Source organism: Empidonax traillii, unplaced genomic scaffold (assembly GCF_003031625.1).
Source record: "Empidonax traillii isolate 1590-97213 ecotype Southwest subspecies unplaced genomic scaffold, ASM303162v1 scaffold105:size1093405, whole genome shotgun sequence".
NCBI classification, from domain to species: Eukaryota; Metazoa; Chordata; class Aves; order Passeriformes; family Tyrannidae; genus Empidonax; species Empidonax traillii.
In genome coordinates this window covers 179,360-201,383 of record NW_020955298.1, presented here as the reverse complement: position 1 = coordinate 201,383, position 22,024 = coordinate 179,360, and the positions used below count along the sequence as shown (strand labels likewise).

At 44.5% G+C, this 22,024-nt stretch overlaps 1 protein-coding gene across 3 annotated transcripts in view; it reads right to left on the bottom strand.

The window, feature by feature from the left end:
- The window catches only part of HLF (HLF, PAR bZIP transcription factor), a 31,626-nt gene extending 9,602 nt beyond the window's left edge, over positions 1 to 22,024 (bottom strand). For 2 of the 3 annotated variants that reach the window (XM_027882378.1, XM_027882380.1), the window contains exons 1-2: positions 21,669 to 22,024; positions 20,185 to 20,520 (exon numbers count right to left, since the gene is read on the bottom strand). In XM_027882378.1, coding sequence (XP_027738179.1) covers positions 20,185 to 20,520; positions 21,669 to 21,774 — 442 coding nt within the window. In that variant the 5' untranslated portion in view covers positions 21,775 to 22,024. The remainder of the gene's footprint in view (positions 1 to 20,184; positions 20,521 to 21,668) is intronic. The other variant, XM_027882379.1, reaches the window with a different exon arrangement.

Genomic DNA, 22,024 nt, shown 5'->3' with positions numbered 1-22,024 from the left:
CCCCAGAGCTGGTGGCACAACCACCTCCCTGGGCTTCCCTATATCCATGCTCAGGCTGGGGGAGAAGGGGGTAATTTCAGTAAGTGATTAGGACTCAAAGCTGAGAACGGAGCAAGGAGGTGAGGAAGGCAAGGATGAGGGAGTCTGGTGGTTACAAAGGAGAGGCAGAGCCTGGGAGAGGAAGGCTGTTCCAGCAAAGGCTGGGATGAACAAGTTCAGCAGAAGAGCATCATCGAAGGGAACAGGGCAGCAGAGTGCCTGTGCTGATGGCACAAACACAGCTCCACATTCCCCGGTCCCACAGATCCTGTTCAACAAACACTGAAGTGCACTGGCAAAGCTCCCTGTCCTCCTTCAGCTCCTTACAGTTCCCCCCATCCTCTCACATCTGCAGTAAATGAGGTCAAGATCCAAGATCCTACAGACACCCACATCCTTCCTGATACGGCCCTGGCTCAACCCAGGGCTGGTCTGACCTCCACATGCAGACCAGGAAAAGGGAGAAGAGAGGATATAATGGAATTAAAGCTGCATCTCCAAGCAGACAAGGGAGGGGTTTGCTGTCTGAAGCTGCACACGTGGCTTTCAGCTGAGTGCAGACTGTGGAGGGCTTGACTTGCAGCTCCTGCATGTGTTAAACGTGGTGTGCATGTAACATGCTCTGCCTGCTGGGCCAGTAATGTTCTGCCCTTCAAAAGCAATAAACAAATAAATATGGGGGACCAACAGGTAAAATTTTCCACTATGTCTCCCAGACTCTACTCTTCTGTAAGATCCACATTCTGAAAGCCCTACCTCGACCTACAGAAGGCTGCACTTAGCTCAACGAGACCCCATTTCTAAAAACAACCAGGAAATTAAACTTCTAGTCCCTCCCAAACTACCCCTGCAAGACACCTCACAGTAGTGGTTCCTGTTCTGAGCATTTCCCTCGCAGAAGTGCTTACACAGAGAGTCAGAGGGTTTGACTACACAGGCATTTTAAAATTCTTGAAAAGCATGCAATCTAGAGCATTCCTAAATGTCTTTCTGGTTTTCTTGTAGGATGCTGCTTTCCTTACAAAGATCAGCCAAGATGGCATTCAGTGGGGACAGGGCCTGAAGAGACGCTGCAGGGCAGAGCGTTCACACCGTGTTTAATTTTGATTTACGCTTGGCTTAGAAGCATGTCTCACTTCAAGATGCTGATATTCTCTGGTGCATTGGAGCTTCATGACATCCTCTGGCATATTTTCATTAGCTGGCAATTCACACATAGTAAGGTTCCTCAAAAGTGCAGTAATTCTTTCTTTTCTTAAAGGGAAGGTTCCAGAGGAGCATCAGAATTGTCAACCTGCTCTGAAGGAGGCGAAAAGATCCATTTTCCTTTCCTTGGACAATTAAATGCCCAGCTTTAATAAACCAGTCACCAGTAGATTTTAGATAGGGCAAAATCATAAAGCCGTATCAGGTTGTGCCATATCAGGCTTTAGGTAAAAGCCTGATATGGCACAGAATCAAAGAATAATTTAGGTTGGAGAAGCCGTCCGAGACCATCAAGTCCAACCTGTGACCAATCCCCACCTTTGTCACCCAGCCCAGAGCACTCAGTGCCACGTCCTGTCATTCCTGAGACACCTCCAGGGGTGGGGACCACACCACCTCCCTGGGCAGCCTGTTCCAATGCTTAACCACCCAGGAGTGAAGAAACTCTTGCTGATGTCCAACCTGAACCTCCCCTGGCACAGCTTGAGGCTGTTTCCTCTTGTCCTACCACCAGTTGCCTGGAGACTCTCCCCTTGTTCCAACCTCAAACATGCCCTCACGTGGAACGGTGCTCCAAACAAAAGACAGCACTTCTGCTCGAGATGGAGTTCATGGCACTGCCAACGTGCTCTCCAGGTGAGCTCCTCTCACATTGTTCTCTTTATTTGTCTATCCATGACAGCACGCTCTCAGCCAGTAAACAGGTCTTGCAAAAAGCCATCCCAGTTAATCCTGACAGCATATGCCACCCATGACTCACGGATCTATTACCCAGTCCTGGTACCCAAGCCCTTCTCGCTCTTGGGTGTGTTATCAAAACACAGCCAAGTGAGATTTCCACTGGCATGGAGAGGCCACGTGCAAGAGGTACATTTCCTCTGCCTCCCAATCAGCAGCTCATGGCAAGCCCGAGAGACAGACAACAGATGCTATCAGCAGCACTCGGAATATATCCCTCCAGAAAAAGAGGTCACTGGGCAGAGTTACAGCAACTTGAAAATCTCAGCTTCTCTCTTGAGCTGCTCTGCGCACACAAATCGGAATTATCTCTCGCAGCCGCTTTGCATTTTTAATTTTTTACCTTTTTATCACTTTACGTTTCACTAAAAGAAAGTTCACTCTTTATGGGACAATTCATAGAGGGGGATTTGTATAAAATAATCACATTTTAAGAATTAGGGATGCCAGAATGGGAACACGCTGTTCCCATAACCTTTTAAGTAAGACTGAGTACATCTTATTTTCTCTCTGCCTTAAATTAGGATCCTCTAACGTGTTTTGGAAAATAAATCCCAAACAAACAGCAAAACCCAAAAAACTGCATTTGGTTTGTTACAGCCCAATAGCTGCAGAGGTCTAATTTGCCTTTATATATTGCTTTTATTCCCCAGGTGCACACAGGAAGAAAGCACAAGGATGTGTGGTTGTAGCTTTTTCTCTTTTGATATGTTTATCTTCATTTATAAACTACAGAGATGCACCAGGCCTGGGTAGTCTGAAAAAGGGGTCAGAGGAGGAGGGGAACACGTCACTAAGGCTTAGGGAAAATTCCAGGAGAACAGGCTGTGGAATATGGGTTTTATCTGTGTGTCTGTAACCACTTCACAGCTGCTGCAAGATACAGGTTTCGGTGGCACATCAGACAAAAACTGGGAACTTCAAAAAGCAAGCCTAATTAAAAGAAATTACAACACTGGGCAAGACATTGTCTGATAAATTCACTTCTAAACGTGAGTCACCGAGCACCTGAAAATGGCAAGAAACTGCTGAGGAGCCTCAAACCCCAAACTAATGCCTGCAGAGATTTCTGCATCTCACTTTGACCAGAAAAACCAACACATACCAAAATCTTCGGGTTTATCTTCTAAAAATAGAGGCAGTGATAAAGGTTGGTGATGGAATATACTTCTGGAAGAAATCCTGGAATCCTAATGCTTATTTTCCTTCTTGTGACCTGCTCTGCAAACTGCCCACAGCCCTGGACTGAGCCTCTGAACACTCTACTAATGCATGTTCTGAATGCAACAGGTATGGTGACCCTGTGGAGATTGTCAGCTATGTCAAAAATGAAATTAAAATGCCCCAAGACACAAAAGTCGAGCCTCCTTCCCTTCACTGAGCAGTGCATTTATTGTGACGCCTCCAGGAGGCATCTCAGCAAAAGGGATCAGGGAAACTCGACTGCCATTTGAGAACTGCCATTTCTTCTGAACTCTTTGCCCTCAATTCACAAGTAACAAAGATTTTAGTTTTGATGTCACACACAGCGTGGCTCTCCACTGCCAGTTAGTGAAAAAAAAATTATATATTAAGGCAATATATTTAAAAAATATCAATCTATTCAAAATAAAAATACATTTCAGTGTAAGCTTGAGGCCAACATGCACTGGCAAATCACTGACCAGTTCACTGCTTATGGGAGCTTTTAAACATGGGTGTCTGCATTTTAGAAACAGAGACACAGAGGACCCTGAGAAGTGTCAGCCAACAGCAGCCTTATTTACAGTAACCATACCTTTAATTATTTTTCTTCCAGCACCCATAGCTGCAAATTTCAAATATTAGCTGCCAATGCAGGCATACCCCATGACTTTCAAACGACGCCTTGGCTCTGAAACATTTCCTTACTGGAGGTCCTTTGGAAAAATTAAATTTCATGGGAATAAAGTTCCCTGCATGCTGTGCTGCACTTGGTGCTTCCCAGCACCTAGACCACCAGTTCAGCACCATTCTGACTGAAAACAATGCGCTTTCCTACTTTCATAGGCAATACATCACTGGTATGGACCACCACTATTTCAGGGTTATCTGGGAGAGGGGAATGTGCCAATGTACTTATTTCTGAGATCTTCAGTCTCTACAACACTTAATAATTCATATTAAACATACCAGAGCCTTATTACAAGCTGATTCCCACACAAGTAAATTGACTGCCTGGCTTCCTTTTCACACTGGTGGCCACCCCATTCTGTAGGCAGGACACCCGTGAGGCAGCACAGACCTCACAGGGTTTTGTTGTCCAGGGATTTTGGGAGGGTTTGTGGTGAGGACAGCACAGGACACAACCCCTCCTGTTCTTTCCCTCTTATTCACAGGTCAGCTGCAGGCACAGGCACTGCAGAGCTCCCACTGCGTGTCCCTGCTCAACACAGGACGGGGCCTGCAGGAGTCGGACATGCGGAAAAAGGTGTGTCCGTGCCCAAATGGAAGGAGAAACCCTGGAGAGCTGGAAAGCTCTGCAGGCTGAGGGCAGCAACAATTCACAGGCTTGGAAAATTATGTGGGCTTTACCTTTTACACTCCTGTTAACTCTGATTTTCATGAAGTAGGTGGTGTTGCTACAGCAACTGTCGTATCACATAATTTCTGCTGTCTCTGTCATAGGGATCATCTTATTTTATCTCAGATATGCAGCTTTTCTTCATCTATTCTAAAGCCCTCCGCATTGTGGATATAAAAAATTATACAAAATAGAGCTGTGTCATATAAATGATTTTTTTTTTTCAAATGTAGCAGAAGGAATAAAGAAAATGGCACTGACAGATTTATGGTGCTCCAGATTTTCAGAAATAAATTAAGGGCTGGTCTCACGATAAAGATGTTTCACGCCACCTTTAACGTGCTCTTCCTGCAGAAGCTAACCCTGTGTTCCTGTGCACTTCAGCAGAAGTAACTCATCTATTCACAGGTGAAAACATCTTGCTTCCTCATGCCCCGACTATTTATGTGCCCACATTCCACACAAAACTCACACCCAGCTTAGATGCTGCTGCCCACCCACCACACACAACCTCACCTGCTACACCTGCAGCCTGGAAGAAGGATCTACTGAAGCAGAAGTCTCAGCCCATCCTTACCTGTTTCAGAGGGTTTGTCCAAGCTGCCTAGGGATGAGGCAGTCACCCAGCTTTACCACTGCTCAGTAACCCAAGAATCTGGCTCTACCTCTTTTGCCTCCACTTTGCTGCCTGGATGAGGTCTTTTGAGGATTCAGTGCACCAGCAAAACTCAATAAAATCCTGATGATGGAAAAGCTGTATTCAATTTTTCTTATTAACATGCATTCCAACTCGTGCACTCGGGGGTCTTCCTTTAAAAAATATAAAAAGCAATGTGGAACAGTAGTAAATATTCAATTACACCCTCAGGCTACTCAGGAAACCAAAGAAAAGCCCTACGTCTAGTCAAAGCTTATTGCCCAGACCACTCAGCTGCCAGCACAGCTCAGACCACCAGATCAAGCTCTGCCACAGCCTGAGCTCGTGAGTATTTATATCTGCTTCTTCCCAAGCATTTCCAGTCACTCCCAAAACAATCAGTGCAGTCACCAAACTACACTTCACTTCTACAAACAGGTCCTGGGCAGATGGAAATTCGCCAGCATGGATCCAACCTGTGGGCAAGAACTGTATCCTGTGCACCTGGTTAACTGTCACGTGTGAAATTAAGTTATCAAATGGCCTTTCAGTTCCTTCCATCACTTTGCAAACTTCCTTTCAGTGCCCCAGTAGTTGACAGTTATCCTTAGGCTCGGTTTCCTAGGGAAGTGAGTTTTGTGATATCGAGCTGCTCACGTGTCTGTCCAGCCCCCTCCCAACAAATCTGGAAATCGTTGGCCAATTTCAAACAAATTTGGCAGAGAGGTATCCACACATGCTTTTTGGAAACCATGCAAATGAAAGAAGCTCATTACACATCAGAGAACCCACAAAGACTGTGCTGCTCATGGAAGTGATTCCTTGGGCAGGCAGTAGGAAGGAAAAAAAAAAAAGCATTACCATTTGTTAATGGCACTCAGAAAGTCATTTAATCCTCTTGCTCTCTACTGGAATTGAGAGTATCTTTTCACTTTATCCTACCCACTCATTTACTATTTTCAGTAATCATGAGCAAAATTATTTGTTTCACAACTGCACTGTCACTTGACAATCCCTCCCAATTCCATGCAGACACATCTGGGATTGATAGCCACTAAACAGTTAGGCACATGTCCTGTCTTAAAAATCAATGTAGAAGACAGTCAGATGTGGACAATCCAGCTGTCTGGTATCACCCCAGCATTTATTTATGCTTATAATATGTCCTGGAAACCAGAACTCTACTAGAAAGAGCTTTTTTTATATTATCCGCAGCACTTATTATGCAAGCAATTTAAGTCCTCACAGTAGGAGTGTTTGGGAATCAACAAATTTGCTCTGGCAGCAATGAAACATTCATTATTGGGTTTGCAGTGGGGAGGGGCTTGGTTGAAGGGGGGAATTTTTTTAATGTTTTTTTAAGATTTTGTTAAAACACGAGACAAAAAGCTGCTTGAGGGACGTTGGGCAGGTCTCAGCTGACAATCAGAACGCTCTGGGTTTATGCTGCAAACTGCATGTCCCTGCCCACCTGAGGGATGTGAATCCTGATGTGTGTGTTCCTGGGCAAGACCAGAGGTCCCCTCTGACCCTTTTCCTTCTCACTCTCACTGCTGCTCTTCCCATGTCACGCACACCCACAATCACTCCAGCTCGGGGAAGAACAGGTTAAACTCAGCCAAGAAGAAAACTAGCAAGAGAAACACCTTTCCTCTTTCTGCTTAACTGGATAATTGGAGAGCAGGAACCTGCTTGATGAGTTTCAGCAGCTCCCAGAGATCAGGCAGGGCTGTTTCTGAGAGCTGTCGATGGATAAACACCTTTAAGCTGATCAACAGGGTACCCCTTGCTAAGTCTGTTTGGTTTTTTTTTTTTTTGACAAGTAAAATTTCCAGAAGGCAATGAAGCAGTTTGTATTCCAAAGATCCATCCCCCAGCACAGTAAGAGCAGGGAACTGAAAAGGCAGAGTATTTTATAGATGTTATAAACATAAAGTTTACGGTCAGAATAAATAGATTATTAAAAAAAAAAAAAGTTTAAGTGAATGGAGAAAAACGAAATAATTATTAACTGCAATGGAGAGAGTGTAACAGTAAAACTCAAATGAACAAATTAACAGGTTCTGTCCCAATAATTTAAGGGGCCGAGAACATTCTAGTCCTGCTCTGTACAATCCTCTGCGCTTATTATTTGATACCATTTACCTATAACATAAAGGTTTTACTCTGTGCACTTGGTGATTCTGAGCCCAGTTGGTTAAAAAAATATACACAAGGGTTGCTTTTCACATAAGGATTATCTCGTCCTACCTATATCAGATGTGTGTGCCAGCAGGTGAGCTAAACAAACAAACAAACAAACAGAACAAAACCCTGGTAAAGTCTGGCTGTAAGGTAAGTCTCACCACCAGACTTTCTCCCAGGTCAGTCCTTTCCTCTCTGAGGATGCAGGAGAGACTAAGAGAAAGCAAACATCTATTTATATTCTAAACAACAACATACAGATCTGGAGGAAAGTATTTCAGCTTTGCCAGTACTGATCTGCTCAGAGACAGCTCTGATAAAGTTACCCTACAAACAGGTTTCTTGGTTCAACAAACCAACCAACCCCCCTCACCATATTTCAAGAGAGAGATGTCCCTTCATAAAGCAACAGGACCTGCTCCTCAAACACTCCTGCCTACCATCAGATTTTGTACCCCCACCCCAAGCATTATGTCTTTTTGAACTACTTTTTCATACACGGGTGCCCTCGGAGATGTTGGGGTTTCAAACCCGGAGCCAATTTTCCACAACACGCTGCATTTTGAAAAGCCCATTTTTTTTGTTTCACAGAGAAATAAATGAGTTTACATCATAAAGGCTTTATACCCCCAAACCCAAAGCCTCCCATACAGCTAAAAATCAAATCCAGCTTTATTTTCCTGCATGAGTCAGGCTGCATGCAAACAGCTTCTGAGGAAGGCAACTTGGGGTGGAGAACAGAACTGAAGTAAGAAATCCAGAGAGGGATACTTGTTCTTCCAACAGCACACTCCTATTTTCCCAAGACATTTGCTAATATTTTCATTTTAAAACCAGAGGAAAGCCACCCCCTTCCCCCAAAAAGAAGTTTTAAATATTATAAAGACACACAAGGACACACTTTATTATTTTAACAATTATTGCTATTTTCAGAGCTCCAGCACAGCTACTTCCTTCCATAATTGGACTTCAATCAAACCCTAGCGAAGCTTTTGATCTTGGAAAGAGTAACAACACAGCTCTGTTATCGGCACAGAGGGGGCAAAGAGTAGGACATCCAGCATTTTTCAATAAAAGAAAGTTAATTGCTTTGACTTATATTTATCAAAGGTCATGGCTACAAGTTCTGAGTGCACACACGTAACGGTGCACACCGAGAAACCTTGTATGGACTGGCCGAAGTAAGTGTTGGGATTATATTCTCCGTGTGCATTAAAACAAAAAAAAAAAAAAAAAACACACAAAAAGGAGAAGAAAAAAGCAGCAAAACAATGCTAGATTACTATCCAAATATACCCCAGTGGATGTCCTGCCAAATAGCAAATATGTGGCTGTAAGCTCCAAACTGAAATAAAAGCTTGGCCAGCAGCCCAGAGCTCCACTGTATTTTGCTCAGCCAGCCATAATCTGGCAGAACAGAGTGAACACATTTGCAGCCACGTGATGGAGAAGCCCGTCGGGCCAAGCTGATTTCCTTGTGTTGGTTAAATGTGATCTTCAGACTGTACACATCAGGGAAAACGTGAGAAAGTGGGAAACAACCAGCCACGGGCTACGAACTGAAGGGCAGCAAAAAAACTAGTGAAGGAGTTTGCCTGAAGGTTCGGGTTTACGGTGCTGTGTTTTAATGAGGTGTTAACTGGGCTCCTCGGGCTGTTTGGGCTGTTTCCACTGGGGTGCCCGGGATTCACCTGATCTCCTCGGGAGTTACCATCAGCTCCTTCAGGATGCAGATCCTGAGAGAACCTGATTCGCAAAGGCACCGTAAATTCCCCACTGCGTAGGACTGAGAGCTACCCATCAGTGGTTCAAAAATGCAAAATGCTGAGTAAGTTTGAATTCCATACTGAGGAGAATTCCATACTCAGAGGTGCTCAGGACTCCCAGGATATGGCCCAGGGTGGCCCAGGACATCCCCCAGGGCTCACCCAGTAGCACCACTGAACACAGAGGAACACTCATGAAGCGCGACAGAATTTGGCACACGAATTCAACTGGAAAAATGTGCAGAGTCTAAAGGGCTAAAAGCTGCCCCCATGATCAGGTATTAATTTTGATAACAGTAATAATAATACTTTTAAATAACTTACTTAAGGATGGACAATCAACACCCCTGGCCAGAGTCAGAGCTGCACATGACCCGTGAGAGCATGTTACGTGTGGGTGCAGAAAGAAAAGCCTCCAAACACAAGATCTCAGAAGAACATCCCTGCTACAGATAAGAGCAACTCAGCTAAAACAGTCACCACAGTACCTAAGAAAAGTGAGATTTGTTTACTCTCTAAGAGAAATAAATTGATGAAGTAGACACGTGCAGCACCTGGTGAAATCGGAGACGCACACGAGTTGACAACTACACCTCCAGTTCTCTCCTATCTGGCTGATGAGTCCTTTTCACGTGTTCAGAACAGCTTCCAGACTGAGACTACCACGACTTGCAACAATGACATCAACCACGTCGCGCTGAGAAAATTGAGCAGATAAGAGACTTTGGAAAAGCGTTTCTTAAACCTGGTGGTGAGCCCGGTCCAGCTGAAAGATCAGCCTTTCCGAGAGCAGCCACGTGATTATGGGTGCAAGAACACCAGGCCTTGGAGCCTGGACAATCCATGCCCTGATTTAAGTGCCAAGGTACCAATAGCTCAGGTGTTTCAAGCAGACACCCAAACCACAGCTGCCCAACATCTGTAATAGAAGGCAGACATGCAGGTTAACTTTGAATACACTGCACTCTTTCCTAATTCTCTCACGTAGGCACAGAGCTGAGTGATGCCCGTGTTCACAAGGTCAACCTCCTGCTCCATTTTACTCAACTGGTGTTGCTCTCAAAAAATGATTCAATCACCATTCTACTCCACTTCAGAAAAACCTTCAGCTGGTGAGTCCTGTTGCCTTTGGCATTAGTGAATTAGTGGACTAAGGCACTGTACCAGCACATGGCCGAGGAGCATGACACAATCTAGATATGTGACTTATTAACCTGATCTCTTATTTATGCTCTTCTCCTCCAAGAGAAACAATCTTCGCTACGGCCAGGGGAATTAACTCGTCATTTTTCAGCGTACATCTGTCAGTCCCTCGTGACTAACCTGCCTGGGTAGCTGAGGTCCCTGGAAGAGTCTGGAAATCGAGAGTGGGAATTAAACAAAGGGGCCATAAGGTATTCGTAGTTTCACTCCCCAAAGTCTGCACACTCTTTACTCATCAGAGGATCACCCAGCTCGACAGGGCTGTGATTCTGGCCACCCTCCTTCAGCTCTTAGTTGTATTACTCCACCCTCACTCTGCTATAAGCAAAGAGAATTGGTTTATTCCACGTGGCCAGCCCAGCGTATAAAAAGGATACACCAAACCAAATTATCTCAGGATGAATGCAGCACCAAAAAAAAATGGAAAAAAACCACCACCAATGAACCACTGAGCAAACATATACTGCTGTGAAAATTTTACTTTGACACTGATATGCCGCTGTGGTGTACTTCAAACAACAGTGAGCTCACCACTTGCAGTTATTTCAGACGTGTATCTGATTTTTCACTCTTCCAAAGTTAAGCTCAAGGCAGTATTTTAGACACATTACCCCCCCCCCAAAAAAAAAAGGCAGAGAAAAAAATTGCAACATTTCCCAATAAACTTTCTCCAACTTAATCCTGAGTGAGGAAGCAGGAAGAAACCCTTGAGTGTCTTTTCATACAGCTTTTTCTTTTAAAGACACTTCATATCAAATATGCCACTGCCAGACCAAAGGGGCTTTTGGACCTCAGGTAAGTGTTAACCTTACCAGAAAGGGTATCTGGAAACAGAGTGCAGGGACACAGAGAGGTTCTATTTGATTTGTAAATGCCCTGCCAAGTGTGTGTTTGGGGGAGAGGGAATGGGACACAGGGGGAGCAGGGGGGTCCACCCAGCAGTGCTGCATTACACCGAGAGCGGGCTGTGTCACTGCAGCTTTAGCCCGACACACCCATATTTTACAGCACACAATGTACTGTACAATTCACAAAGCCAAGAAACTCAACATATCTAATCTGGCAGAAAAACAAAGTCATATCAGGTTAATCCAATTCTTAAATTGCACAACTTTGAAAAGACCAATGGGAAAACAAATCTTCCCCTCGGTTGTGCTCCCCTATCCCCCCTCCCACTGCTCATGCCCTGCACGACCTACTTTTCCTCTTTGATCCCTCAACATTTTTAGCCCACTCTCACTCTCCCCTGTTCCTCACTCCCTCCTAACCTGCCTCCAGTCTCAACCCCAGTGGCTGAGTGGAAAGTTTCCCAGATTAGAGCCAGTGCTGAGCGGGATGAATGGGGAGATGGGCACACAAGGTCACTTGGACACCCTCCCGCATGTGATACTGGAATAATTGTGATAAGAGCCCTCAAATCTGAAGTTATCTCACCACAAGGTAGTTTCAAACAAGGCAGCAGAGCTGGGGCCATTCTGCTGCACAAGAGGAACGGGATATTGCGAGGTCATGGAAAAGTTCAGAAAGTTTTTAGGTAAAACAACTGTGCTCAACTTTGGAGAGGACCAAGCCCCTTCCACTGCTCAGGATCAGAACCTATAAGATCATGTTTACAAACCTTAGAGCTGGTTTTCTAACTTCTCTTTTCAAATAAAACCCCAGAGTCTCATAAAATCACAAAACTCGAGAAGCCGAGGATTTCCAAGGAAGAATAATGGTGGGAAAAAGTTTGTGACACCCCCCACACCGTCCCTCCAACACACACTAAACCAATTAAATTCGGTTTCTTGCAGATTCTTTTCTCAAAGTGAATTAGCATCTCATGGTGTCTAAAAGGGTGTCAGCTTTTCTAGAAGCATTTCACACGGATCAGGCATTTTAAAGGTCTTCTGTGAGTTTTCTGATGTAAAAAATGCACACTTACATTACTCTTTCTGCTCAGCAACATTTTCCCACCCTACATCCACTCCTCTATCCCCTCCTTTGTTTTCATGACATTTTAGGACTGTAATTATTCTTTAGGAATCACAACTTCTGTGCCACATGTGGTTAAAAGAGCCAATATACTCAAAAAAAAAAAAAAAAAAAAATCAGCAACCAGGAACAGGCAAGAGACCACACATACCTAGAATGACTGGATTTGGTTTGTTTTCACAGAAAACCCCCCAGTGCTCTTCTCTCCCAGCAAGCAGGAGCTGCAAGAGTTACATCCCCAGGAGGGCCGATGCCCCCACCGAGGGGCCGCAGCTGCAGGGATTACAGACGTCACCAACATCTATATTTCCACTATGCAGCACAAAGAGGGAACAGTGCTATGGCTGATTGCTGCAGGGCCCTTCAAATTAAGTCAGTTTAACCCTCTCTCTTTTGATGAGGAACAGGATTTGGGCTGGAGTGCTTAGTTCCTACTTACTAAGCATTAAGCTAAAGTGCACAGCTGGTTTTTTTAGGCAGACTTCTTGCTGGAATAAGACTCATTTCCAAATGTTGCAGTGGTGAGTTTGTAAAAATGACTGAATAGTTTTAAGTCATCTGCTCTGCTTCAGTGCAGCCCTCTTGCCTTAAGCCTGTGCTTTATGTTCTGCAGCCTCTCCTACAAGGTTTAGTGCTATTATTTTGGTAATCTCGCTACCCTTTTTATTGATTGCTCCAATAAACACACTTCTGCAGTATTTTGGGCTTTGAAGTTTCACGTTATTGTTCCTTCATTTCTTTCAAAATGCAATTTACAGTTTCCTTCCTCTCCACATTTAATTTGTGTTTGAGTGCTTTCAGCTGTACCATGATTGCTGTTACCAGGTCACCTCAAATACACCGGTGTCCACATACACATTAAGTAAGTGGAGAGGCCTTGCAGGTGTCTTATTTAAAACCTAAAATCTGATCACTGCCACACAAAGTCATGGATCTTGCTATGGAAGAGAACCCTGTTCATTCAATTGTTTATTAAATTCAGGAGAACCAACCAGTTCTGTAATGAATTACTTAATCTTTGACCTATTGTCCACAGCCATGTTCCAGAACAAAGAATTTACAGCAAGCTGAGCTCCCTAAGGCTAATTGGAAAAGAACTCCTTTTTTTTTTTTCTAAACCATTCTCCATCATCAACAAATCTTTGCCAAACTTTGTATTTTTGCCTCTCTGCTTATACACCCACATATCTAAGGATGGTATTTTGCTACAGGTAAGTTATTGCCCTGGTTGACTCTGCTTCTGCTTGTAGTAAATGCATGTTAATGCATCCATCTGTGGGTTCCTGTCAAATTTTGTTTCAGTAATAATCTAGATTTGTGCTCCAGTTAAAAAGGAGCCTCTGTTTTCTAGAATGTAATTTGGATTTTTTTTTTTATTTCCTCCTACCAACAGCCACACAGAAAAACACAAGGCAAGAGCTTCAAGATGCTCAATGCCTGTTTTCATTAAATGCCAAATAATATGAACAAGAGAATAATACCAGCAAGATGAAGAGCTAAAGCTGCTTCTCTCAAACTTGAGTAGAGGACCCTGAAGCAAGATCATGCCACATCAGAGGAGCTAAGCCATGGTGTTGGATGGCACTCAATGAAAATCTGGGCCAAATTTAACCCTGGCAAAATTTAATAGAGAGAATGGGCAGGGAAGCAGAACTGTGCAACAGCTCCAAGAGTGTCAGAAATGTGAGAGGTTGAACAATAACTGGCATTTGTTTAAAACGTGATGGGTAACACCTCAGTTATGCAGAGCTGAAGTGCTTGAAGAGCCCCAGCAGAAAAGAAAAAAAAAAAAAAATGTTGCAACACATGCTGCTTTACCTACCTCTGTGTTAGCTCTCCCCTCAGCAGCTCTGAAGCTCTCAGGGCCAAATTCAGTGTTTTGATAAACAGAAAGCTTCTTTAACATCATTTGCTCATTAAAAAAAAAAAAAAAAGATGATACAAAAATTTGTTTGCCATGCATTCATTTTGACACAGTTGTGCATTTTAAACTCATTTCCTATAGATAACTTAGTCCATTAAATGGAACAGATTTTAGGCTGAAGCAAATTTTTTTTCAGAGCTTTCATTACCTACTTAATTAAGAAGAGACCAACCTACAGTTTTTCTTGAATATAATTTAGCTGAAATATTTTTTTCTGATCACCAGTTTTTTGTGAAATTCAAAATATTGAAAATCTATTTTATTTGTTATGAAAGGAAAACTTAAAAAAGAGGGAAGCTTATGACTGTGTTTGTGTGATATAAATACTAAATAGTAGTACTGCCAGGTAACCAAGCTTCTGATTTCATAATGCTCAGAAGTCCTCTTTACTGATGGTGACTATGTCCTTTCACCCTGTGAAAACTCCACTGCTGCACTGAGAGTTGTTACCACCATTAAAAAATATAATAATAATTCCAGAAAGATGAATGACAAGTGAGTGAATGGTGACATTTTGCTGCTCCACCTGGGAGCTGACGGAGAGCAGTCAACAAGCTGCCTGCCTGCTGAGCCACACAGAAATCAGTGAGACCACATGAGGAGTAAAGTACTTACTGCTCCGATTAATTGGCAGAATCTGGCCTCTGCAGCTCCCACAATTGCCAATTTGCTGTCATATAAATATGTGGAGATTGAACAATTTAATGTGTTTCCAAGTAGCTTCATCTAATCAGATAATATCGAAGTCTTTGTATACATCTCCTGATGAGGTCTGCTCTCTTCACTATAATGTATTGTTTTAGGAAAGACTTCAGGGTGTACTTGCTTCTTAAAATTAAATCACTGCACTGAGAATCCTGCAATCACTCTCCAATGCACTTTGAGATGGGAAGCAAAGATCTGAGAAAGTCACTGTGCTTGTTCTAGGTAATTGCAACAAGTTTGACACTCAGACACCCTTAAGAGGACAAAAAAAACTCCAAAAAACCAAACAACAAACAAACAACCTTAGGTGTTCCCTGTGTGTATCCTCTTCCTATCTGTGGACAGCCCTTACTTGCCTAAGGAGCTCTACCTGTGTAGAATTCACCATTCCCAGTGAGACCTGGAGAGTCAGGCCGGGGATATTTGAAAGTACAGCGTAACACCCAAGATTATTTCACGCTGTTTACTGTTTGAACTCTGAATTAACTTCAAGTCTTTTCACGCAGTCGAGCAATTATTTAACCGATAATCAACATTTAACAGTGAATATTAAAATTAGCTCCCTTGAAGGAGACACAGTGTTCTTGCTTCCAGCACTAACGAGCCTTGTGCGTTCAGCACTTTTTCCCCCCCTGTTATCATGTGACAGGCTATTTTTAATATTTGCCTGAATATATTTTGCATCTCCCTTTGATCCGGAGAGCGTGTGAGGCTCATCTGCGGGTTGAGCCTCCTTTGCTGTGGCAGCGCAGGGCGAAGAAGCTCTTCCATCTCGGTGCGCCATGGGCACGGGCTGGTGGGGATGGCAGGGGCAGAGCCGCGCTGAGCCGGCTGGCACAGGGCAGGGATCCATGCCTGGAGCACATGGTCCTGCAGGCACCCCGAGCCTCACGTGAGGCTCAATGTGCGGAGCAGCTGCTGGTACCAACCCCACACCGGTCACTCCCACCGGCACGTGGGAGACCAAAGGTCGGGAAATTCCCGGCTCCTCTGGGTGCTGCAGGTAGAGAGCCCTTCGCCTCTCGGAGAGGGGGGCTCGTGTGTGACACCTTCCTGCTTGTAAACAGCGATTAAGGCTTAGGGGAGGATTCCGCACGCAAGCCGGGAATGGTGCCCTTCGCACTGCAAGGCTGTGCTGGAGGAGGTCACGTTAAGAAACACAGGGGAAGGGAGGCTGCAATACAGGGAGTGTTGCACACACACCCTTTTTGGGCTGCCCCTGCACCAAGTCATCCCCAGCATCCAGCCAGGAGGTTGGATGGAGCAAGAGCAAACCTCTCCCAGTTGGCTGCTGTGCCTGTCACAAACAAGAGCTCCAAGAAAACGCCAAAAAACCCACCCAGCCCCGCCTGGTGTCAGTCACTGCAGCTCAGTGTCTGTGCAAGAAGCGAGAGGCAATGGATACTCTCACTCTATATGAATAAATAAACCACGACATTTAATAAAAATCTTTTGTGTTCTTAGAGGGGGGTGGGAGGTGTAAGTGCACCTCACATGCAAACAATTCTCAGCGTTTCGATTAACATGCCCCAAAAATATTTTTTTTTCCTTTTTTTTTTTTTTATCTGGAAGTGAAAACTCACAGATATTGCACACAGTTATATTTCTGCAGCGGATTACAAAGCTTGTTTTTTCCTTTTTTTCTTTCCTTAAATAATCCTTGGCAAGTAGTCGAAGGCACCCAGCCATCCAGGGAACACAGACTGAAAACCACCATCACAGAACACAAGGCAGGAGGGAGCTCTCTCAGAACCCGACAGCCCCATCCCTCCTCTGGAAGTGGGGCAGAAACAACACCTGGTTATCCTCAAGACACAGCCCCACATCCAAGGCTTTGGTGGCAAACCCAGAACTCAGATCTATACCATAAAATCCCAAAAACCTAATTAGGGTCCTTCACCAGACTTAGACTGATGCTTCTGAACTGTAATTCACAGCGTTTAAACCCCTTACAGTACCTGCCCCAATCACCCCCGCCAGGGAAAAGAGCCAGAAGAAAAAACAACAACCCATGTAGTTACCTGCAAAATATGAACTTCCCTTTACACACAAACAGCTAAAAATGACTCCAAATTTCCTTAAGGACTCTGCAGTTAAACAGAAATTTACATTCCACCAAAAAACATGGCAAAAGACAACACGAGGTGCGCACCAGATGAAGAACCACAAAAAATGTGTTTGCAGTAATGGGTTACTTTAAAAGCTTCATAAAATCTGAAAACCAACCTACCAGCATCCAAGATCAAGACAAAAAAGAAGTTTTAAATGTGTCTACACATGACAACGACTGTTGGTCTGGAATGCTAAAATAAATCAAAATACTATTTTTTATTATTAAATTAGTATTGTGAAAAATAAATTATTCCAGTCTTGCAACAGTCACTGCCCTGTGTCCCTCCTCATCAAAAAATCCCAGCATTTGCTATATGTGCATTCCCTGAACAGCAATGTATGGGAAGTGGGTGCATCCTTTATCCTTTGCAGATGATAAACTGGTGAGCCTAAACATTTCTCCAGAGACCAGACAATGTGAGCTGGAAATACAGAATTAAGTTAAATTTACACAAAACCATTTTGTTGTTAGGTTTTTCTAAGGGGGAAATCAGTGAAGATTTTGGTAATGTCACACCTACAGCCAGGTCAGCACCTCTCTGCTGAGCCTGGTGACATTCCTCACTCTATGCCAGCGCAGATTTCCTGGTTTCCAGAGATGGTATAAAACAAGTTGGGGCAACGCCACTCACTTCTACTGACAGATAAGGCTTGTGTTTCAACGCACGCACAAAATCCGATCTCCTTATGCTGCTCTTCCGCAGCCCATCCGCGTCCCAGACACCCCAGGCACGTCCCTGAGTCACACCTGGAGTTCCACGTGCAGGTGAATTCCCACCCCCTGGACATGGCACAGCCAGGCTGGGAATTCTGACCACCTGCACGTGACGCCCCGATGCCCAAAACCACAGAGCCATTTAAAGCAGGGACACGAGCACCACAGAAGGTTTGACCCTTCCTCCAGCTCCACACCCTCTAACAGGCTGCCACTGCCAGGCAAAAGTCAGAAGACACAGCAGGGAAATATTTTTAGGAGAATTACTATCACCTAAAAAATCCGTTTTTCCTAAAAGTAGTAAGATCACATGAAATGGATTTTTACTGAAATTGTATACTCTCTACTATTTTTGCCTGGGTTTATTACAACAATACAAATCACAACAGCCATGCATACTGGGATGGCAGCTCACAGCAATTAAAAATTCTTTCTTCATGTGGTAGTTCAAAAAAGAATCTGTTTTAAAAGTCTTAAGATCTATTAACCAAAAGGCTCCATTGTAATGATTTGAACATTCACCTCCATATTTCAAAACAGCACATCTGCCTTGGCATTTTTATGACAACCCTAAATGCTCACTTTTACTCAATTTTTTTTTTAAATATATGTTATATTCTCAAACTTGCTCAAATGCTAAACTGTAAGATCTTCTCTTCAAAGCTGATTGTCAAAGTAATATTTTCGCATGACAGCACATAAAAATTTCAACGACCTGATGATAAACCAGACTACTGTTAATTAAGTCACAGTTGCTATCTGTAATGGGGGGCAAGAAACGTTATTTAAGAAGTGAAATGAGCTCCCTCTTAGAAAAACCAGATTCAACAAAACATTCTATTCTTGCAAAGGAAAAACGGTGAGGGGGAAAAATATCTGCATATTTAGATGTTTTATGCTATCCCAAGAGACATGACGTCTTTTACAACAGTAAAAAAAAGTGCACAGCAAGGCAAGTTCGTAACCCTGAGCTGCAAATGGCTCAGGAAAAAACGCCAAAAAAATCAATGAGTTGAAAAGTCACACAGACAGCTGATTACAAATAAATTCTGACAGGTGATCGTTAACAGCCTGGCTTGTAACCAGGCTCCTCTGAAAAAAAAGAGAATGAGGACAGATTATCTGCTTTTAATTTTGTGTGTGTGTATGCGACAGAAAACGGTGGGGCATATAGGCACTATTTTTAAAGCTGGTTCAGAAAAAGCAAAAGGTTTTATATCCTGCTCTTGCCAACTCCAAATATATTTTAACTTTGGAAACTCTTATAAGTTATTAGTTAACTATGAAAAGCCTTGAAACTGAAATGCAAAGCAAAGTCAAGTTCACATAAAGTAAAAGTAAATGAAATCCATGACCAAACACACACTTCTGACGGGGGGGAGGTGGGGGGGGAAGGAGTCTATTGACAGCTTTGAGAGGTTTTGGAGGGTGTTTTATTTCTTTTTAACGGGACAGGAACATTGCAGCCTTGCAACAGACTTTTCTATTTCATCCTGCTCCACAACTTTTGTCCTTCTATTTATTTATTTTGCCTCCTTATCAGATGATTCTGACAATGACTTCACACGCTGAGCATGGCAAACGATCAAGCAGAAGTAGAGGAGTGGTTTCCTGCTGCCAAGAGCACACTTTGCTCTAGCACACCTCGTGTGAGCAGAAGAGCACAATAAATAAGTCACTCTCGGCGGTATTTTTTTTATTATTTTTCTTTAAAGAAAAAAGGCAAAGCTTCATGTTTTCCAAACTTCAAATGTTGACACTATTCCACTGGCCATGATCTCAGCCATGCTGGTGTCAAGCCAGAGCAGTTATTCTGGATTCATACTTGTGTCTCTAAAGGGATGATCTCAAGTGCTAATAAACTAATAGAAAACTTCCACTGACATCAAATGGGTTGGAATTGTACATTACAACCAGACCTTGGACTCCATGATGTTTTCTTAAGCTTGAGGTGACTACAGATGCAAGTTATGAACTCAGGTCAGAGTTGCACTCAGTTTATGCCAATTTAAGCAAGATTATAATGTAGTTCCAAAATTCAGTTCCTGTGGCAAATTTTACTTCGCTCAATAGAGAGTAAGATTATGGCCAAAATTTCAAATAGGAAGCATGGAGCTTTAACTCCAAAATCACTGCCCTGCTCATTTAACACTATGGCATCTACACCATTCTCTGGTCTTTTTACATGCTAACAGCAATGCTCTCAACAAATAAAGAAGTTTCCTGGGAATTCCCACAGCTTCCTTATATACTTTAAACAAAAATCCTGGTGGAGCAAGTTAGCGATAACTGAGCTATTATTTTTATTTTCTGGAGTGTGAGTGACTCGAATCCTATGGGCTCTGAGCTGCCTGCCAAGTGCCCAGGGAGAGGCACAGATTTACAGGGGGAGGAGGGCTCCTGCCAAATCCCACAGGGAAGTTCTTAGGGCTGATTTACCTGGTCTGACCGGGCTCTGCATGCAGTTCTGCGACACCATGCCTGCATGGACTGAAGTAGAAGCCCTGCTGCTGAGGTCCATGACAGAAGGTGATGCTGAGGTAGCTTGCTGGAGACCTGACTGGTGTGGGCTAGGCTCGTGCTGGTTTGGGCTGGGTGGAATGCCATTTTCTGAGAGGAATTCTTCCAGGTCCATGTATTCCAACTGGAAAGTGTCTCCATCGTATGGCAGTGTCTTGTCCCATAATGTTGGACCCAAGAAAGCTGACTGAGGGACTGTGGTACCGCTGCTGTCATCATCTAACTTCTTCTCTTTGTCTTTTTCTTTACTGAATGCTTCAACAAAAAAAAAAAACATAATAAAAACTTAAGAGCTCAGTAATTAAAATATTAGCTACCACATTTCCATTATTTCTGCTGCACTCACAGGTGGTAAGAAAGGAATACTCCCTTCAGAAAAACTGATTCACTCTACCTGATAAGAGAATTGAGCCAACTGAGCACCTTTGCTGGATTCAACCATGTTTTATGAGATTTCCCTCTATTTTTAGCTAACAATTCCACTGCAGGCATGGCTTTGAATGTCAGCTTCAGTAAGTTCTCAACAGACTTAAAAGTGAGTATAAATACCCCAGCAAACTGGAAGCTGTTACTGTATTCCACTGAAAAGGAACAGTCTTAAACTAAAATACCCAGAATTTGTTATCCTGGCATGTTTCTAAATTAAAGTCCCAATCTTGCTGGTCCTTTCACAAGGAAAGCAGCCCTGAAATTCAGCATTTCCTAACGTTACCAACATACAGTGGCTTGACAGAACACGATTTTGATGTGCACAAGAGACAAGGAAAAACTCAAAGGTAGAAGCAAAGAAAAAGTTTAACCAAGGCTTCCCCATTTTTGAAACACCAGTGATTCCTATACGCATTTTTGCAAGCGAATCGCCTGATTTCTCTACGAGATTTGCAAGAAATCCCAACTGATAAAAGCTTCCTGTCAAAACCACCGAGCCCTCGCGGTGTTTTATTTTTAACCTCACGCAACAAGCCCCGGTGAAACCCTGGGAATGGGACTCGGGAAGCCGAGGATACAGGAAGAAAGCTCTTACGGCTCTGCAAGACCTTCCCCAGGGTCCCTGGTTTGGATCCCTGGCAATACGCGGTTGTGCCTCCGCTCCCCGCGGAACCCGCAACTTTCTCCCGTTAACCCCGGAGGGGAATCGGGGCCGGAGTTTGTCGGAGGGTCTGGGATGGAACCGGGGAGGGGGGGGAATCCCACCATCCAACACCGCCCGAGGAGGCACCGAGCGCCCTCCGCGCTCATCCCGTTAGGTCGGGCCCCGCAGAGCGAACCGTCCCGGGGCTTAATCCCCGAGGGTGGGGGCTGGGAAAAGAAGGGAAAGCGGCGCCGCGGCCGCCGAGGGGTCCCAAGAAGCGGGGGGGGGAGTCCGAGGGAGCGATCGCTGCCCCCCGGGGGAGAAGCCTCACCGTCTTCGTGAGCGAGCGGCAGCTTGAGCGGGTTTTCCAGCAGCGACTTCAGCACGCCGTAGGTGGGCGGCAGGAACGGGGGGTTCAGCGGGAGCGGCCGCGACATGGTCGGTGCGAGGCGGGAGGAGGAGGGGGTGCGTGTGGGGGGGGAGGGGGGCGCAGCTGCGCGGCGAGCGGTTCCTTCCCTTCCTTCCCCCTCTTCCTGCGCCGCGGAGAGCCGGGCGCGGGGCCGGTGGCGATGGGGGCCGCCGAGGGCGCCGCGGGACAGGGCTGCGGGGACCGGGCTGCGGGTCGGGCCCCTCCGTCGCGCAGCAGCAGCAGCAGCAGCAGCAGCTCCGCCGCCGCCGCTCCCGCCG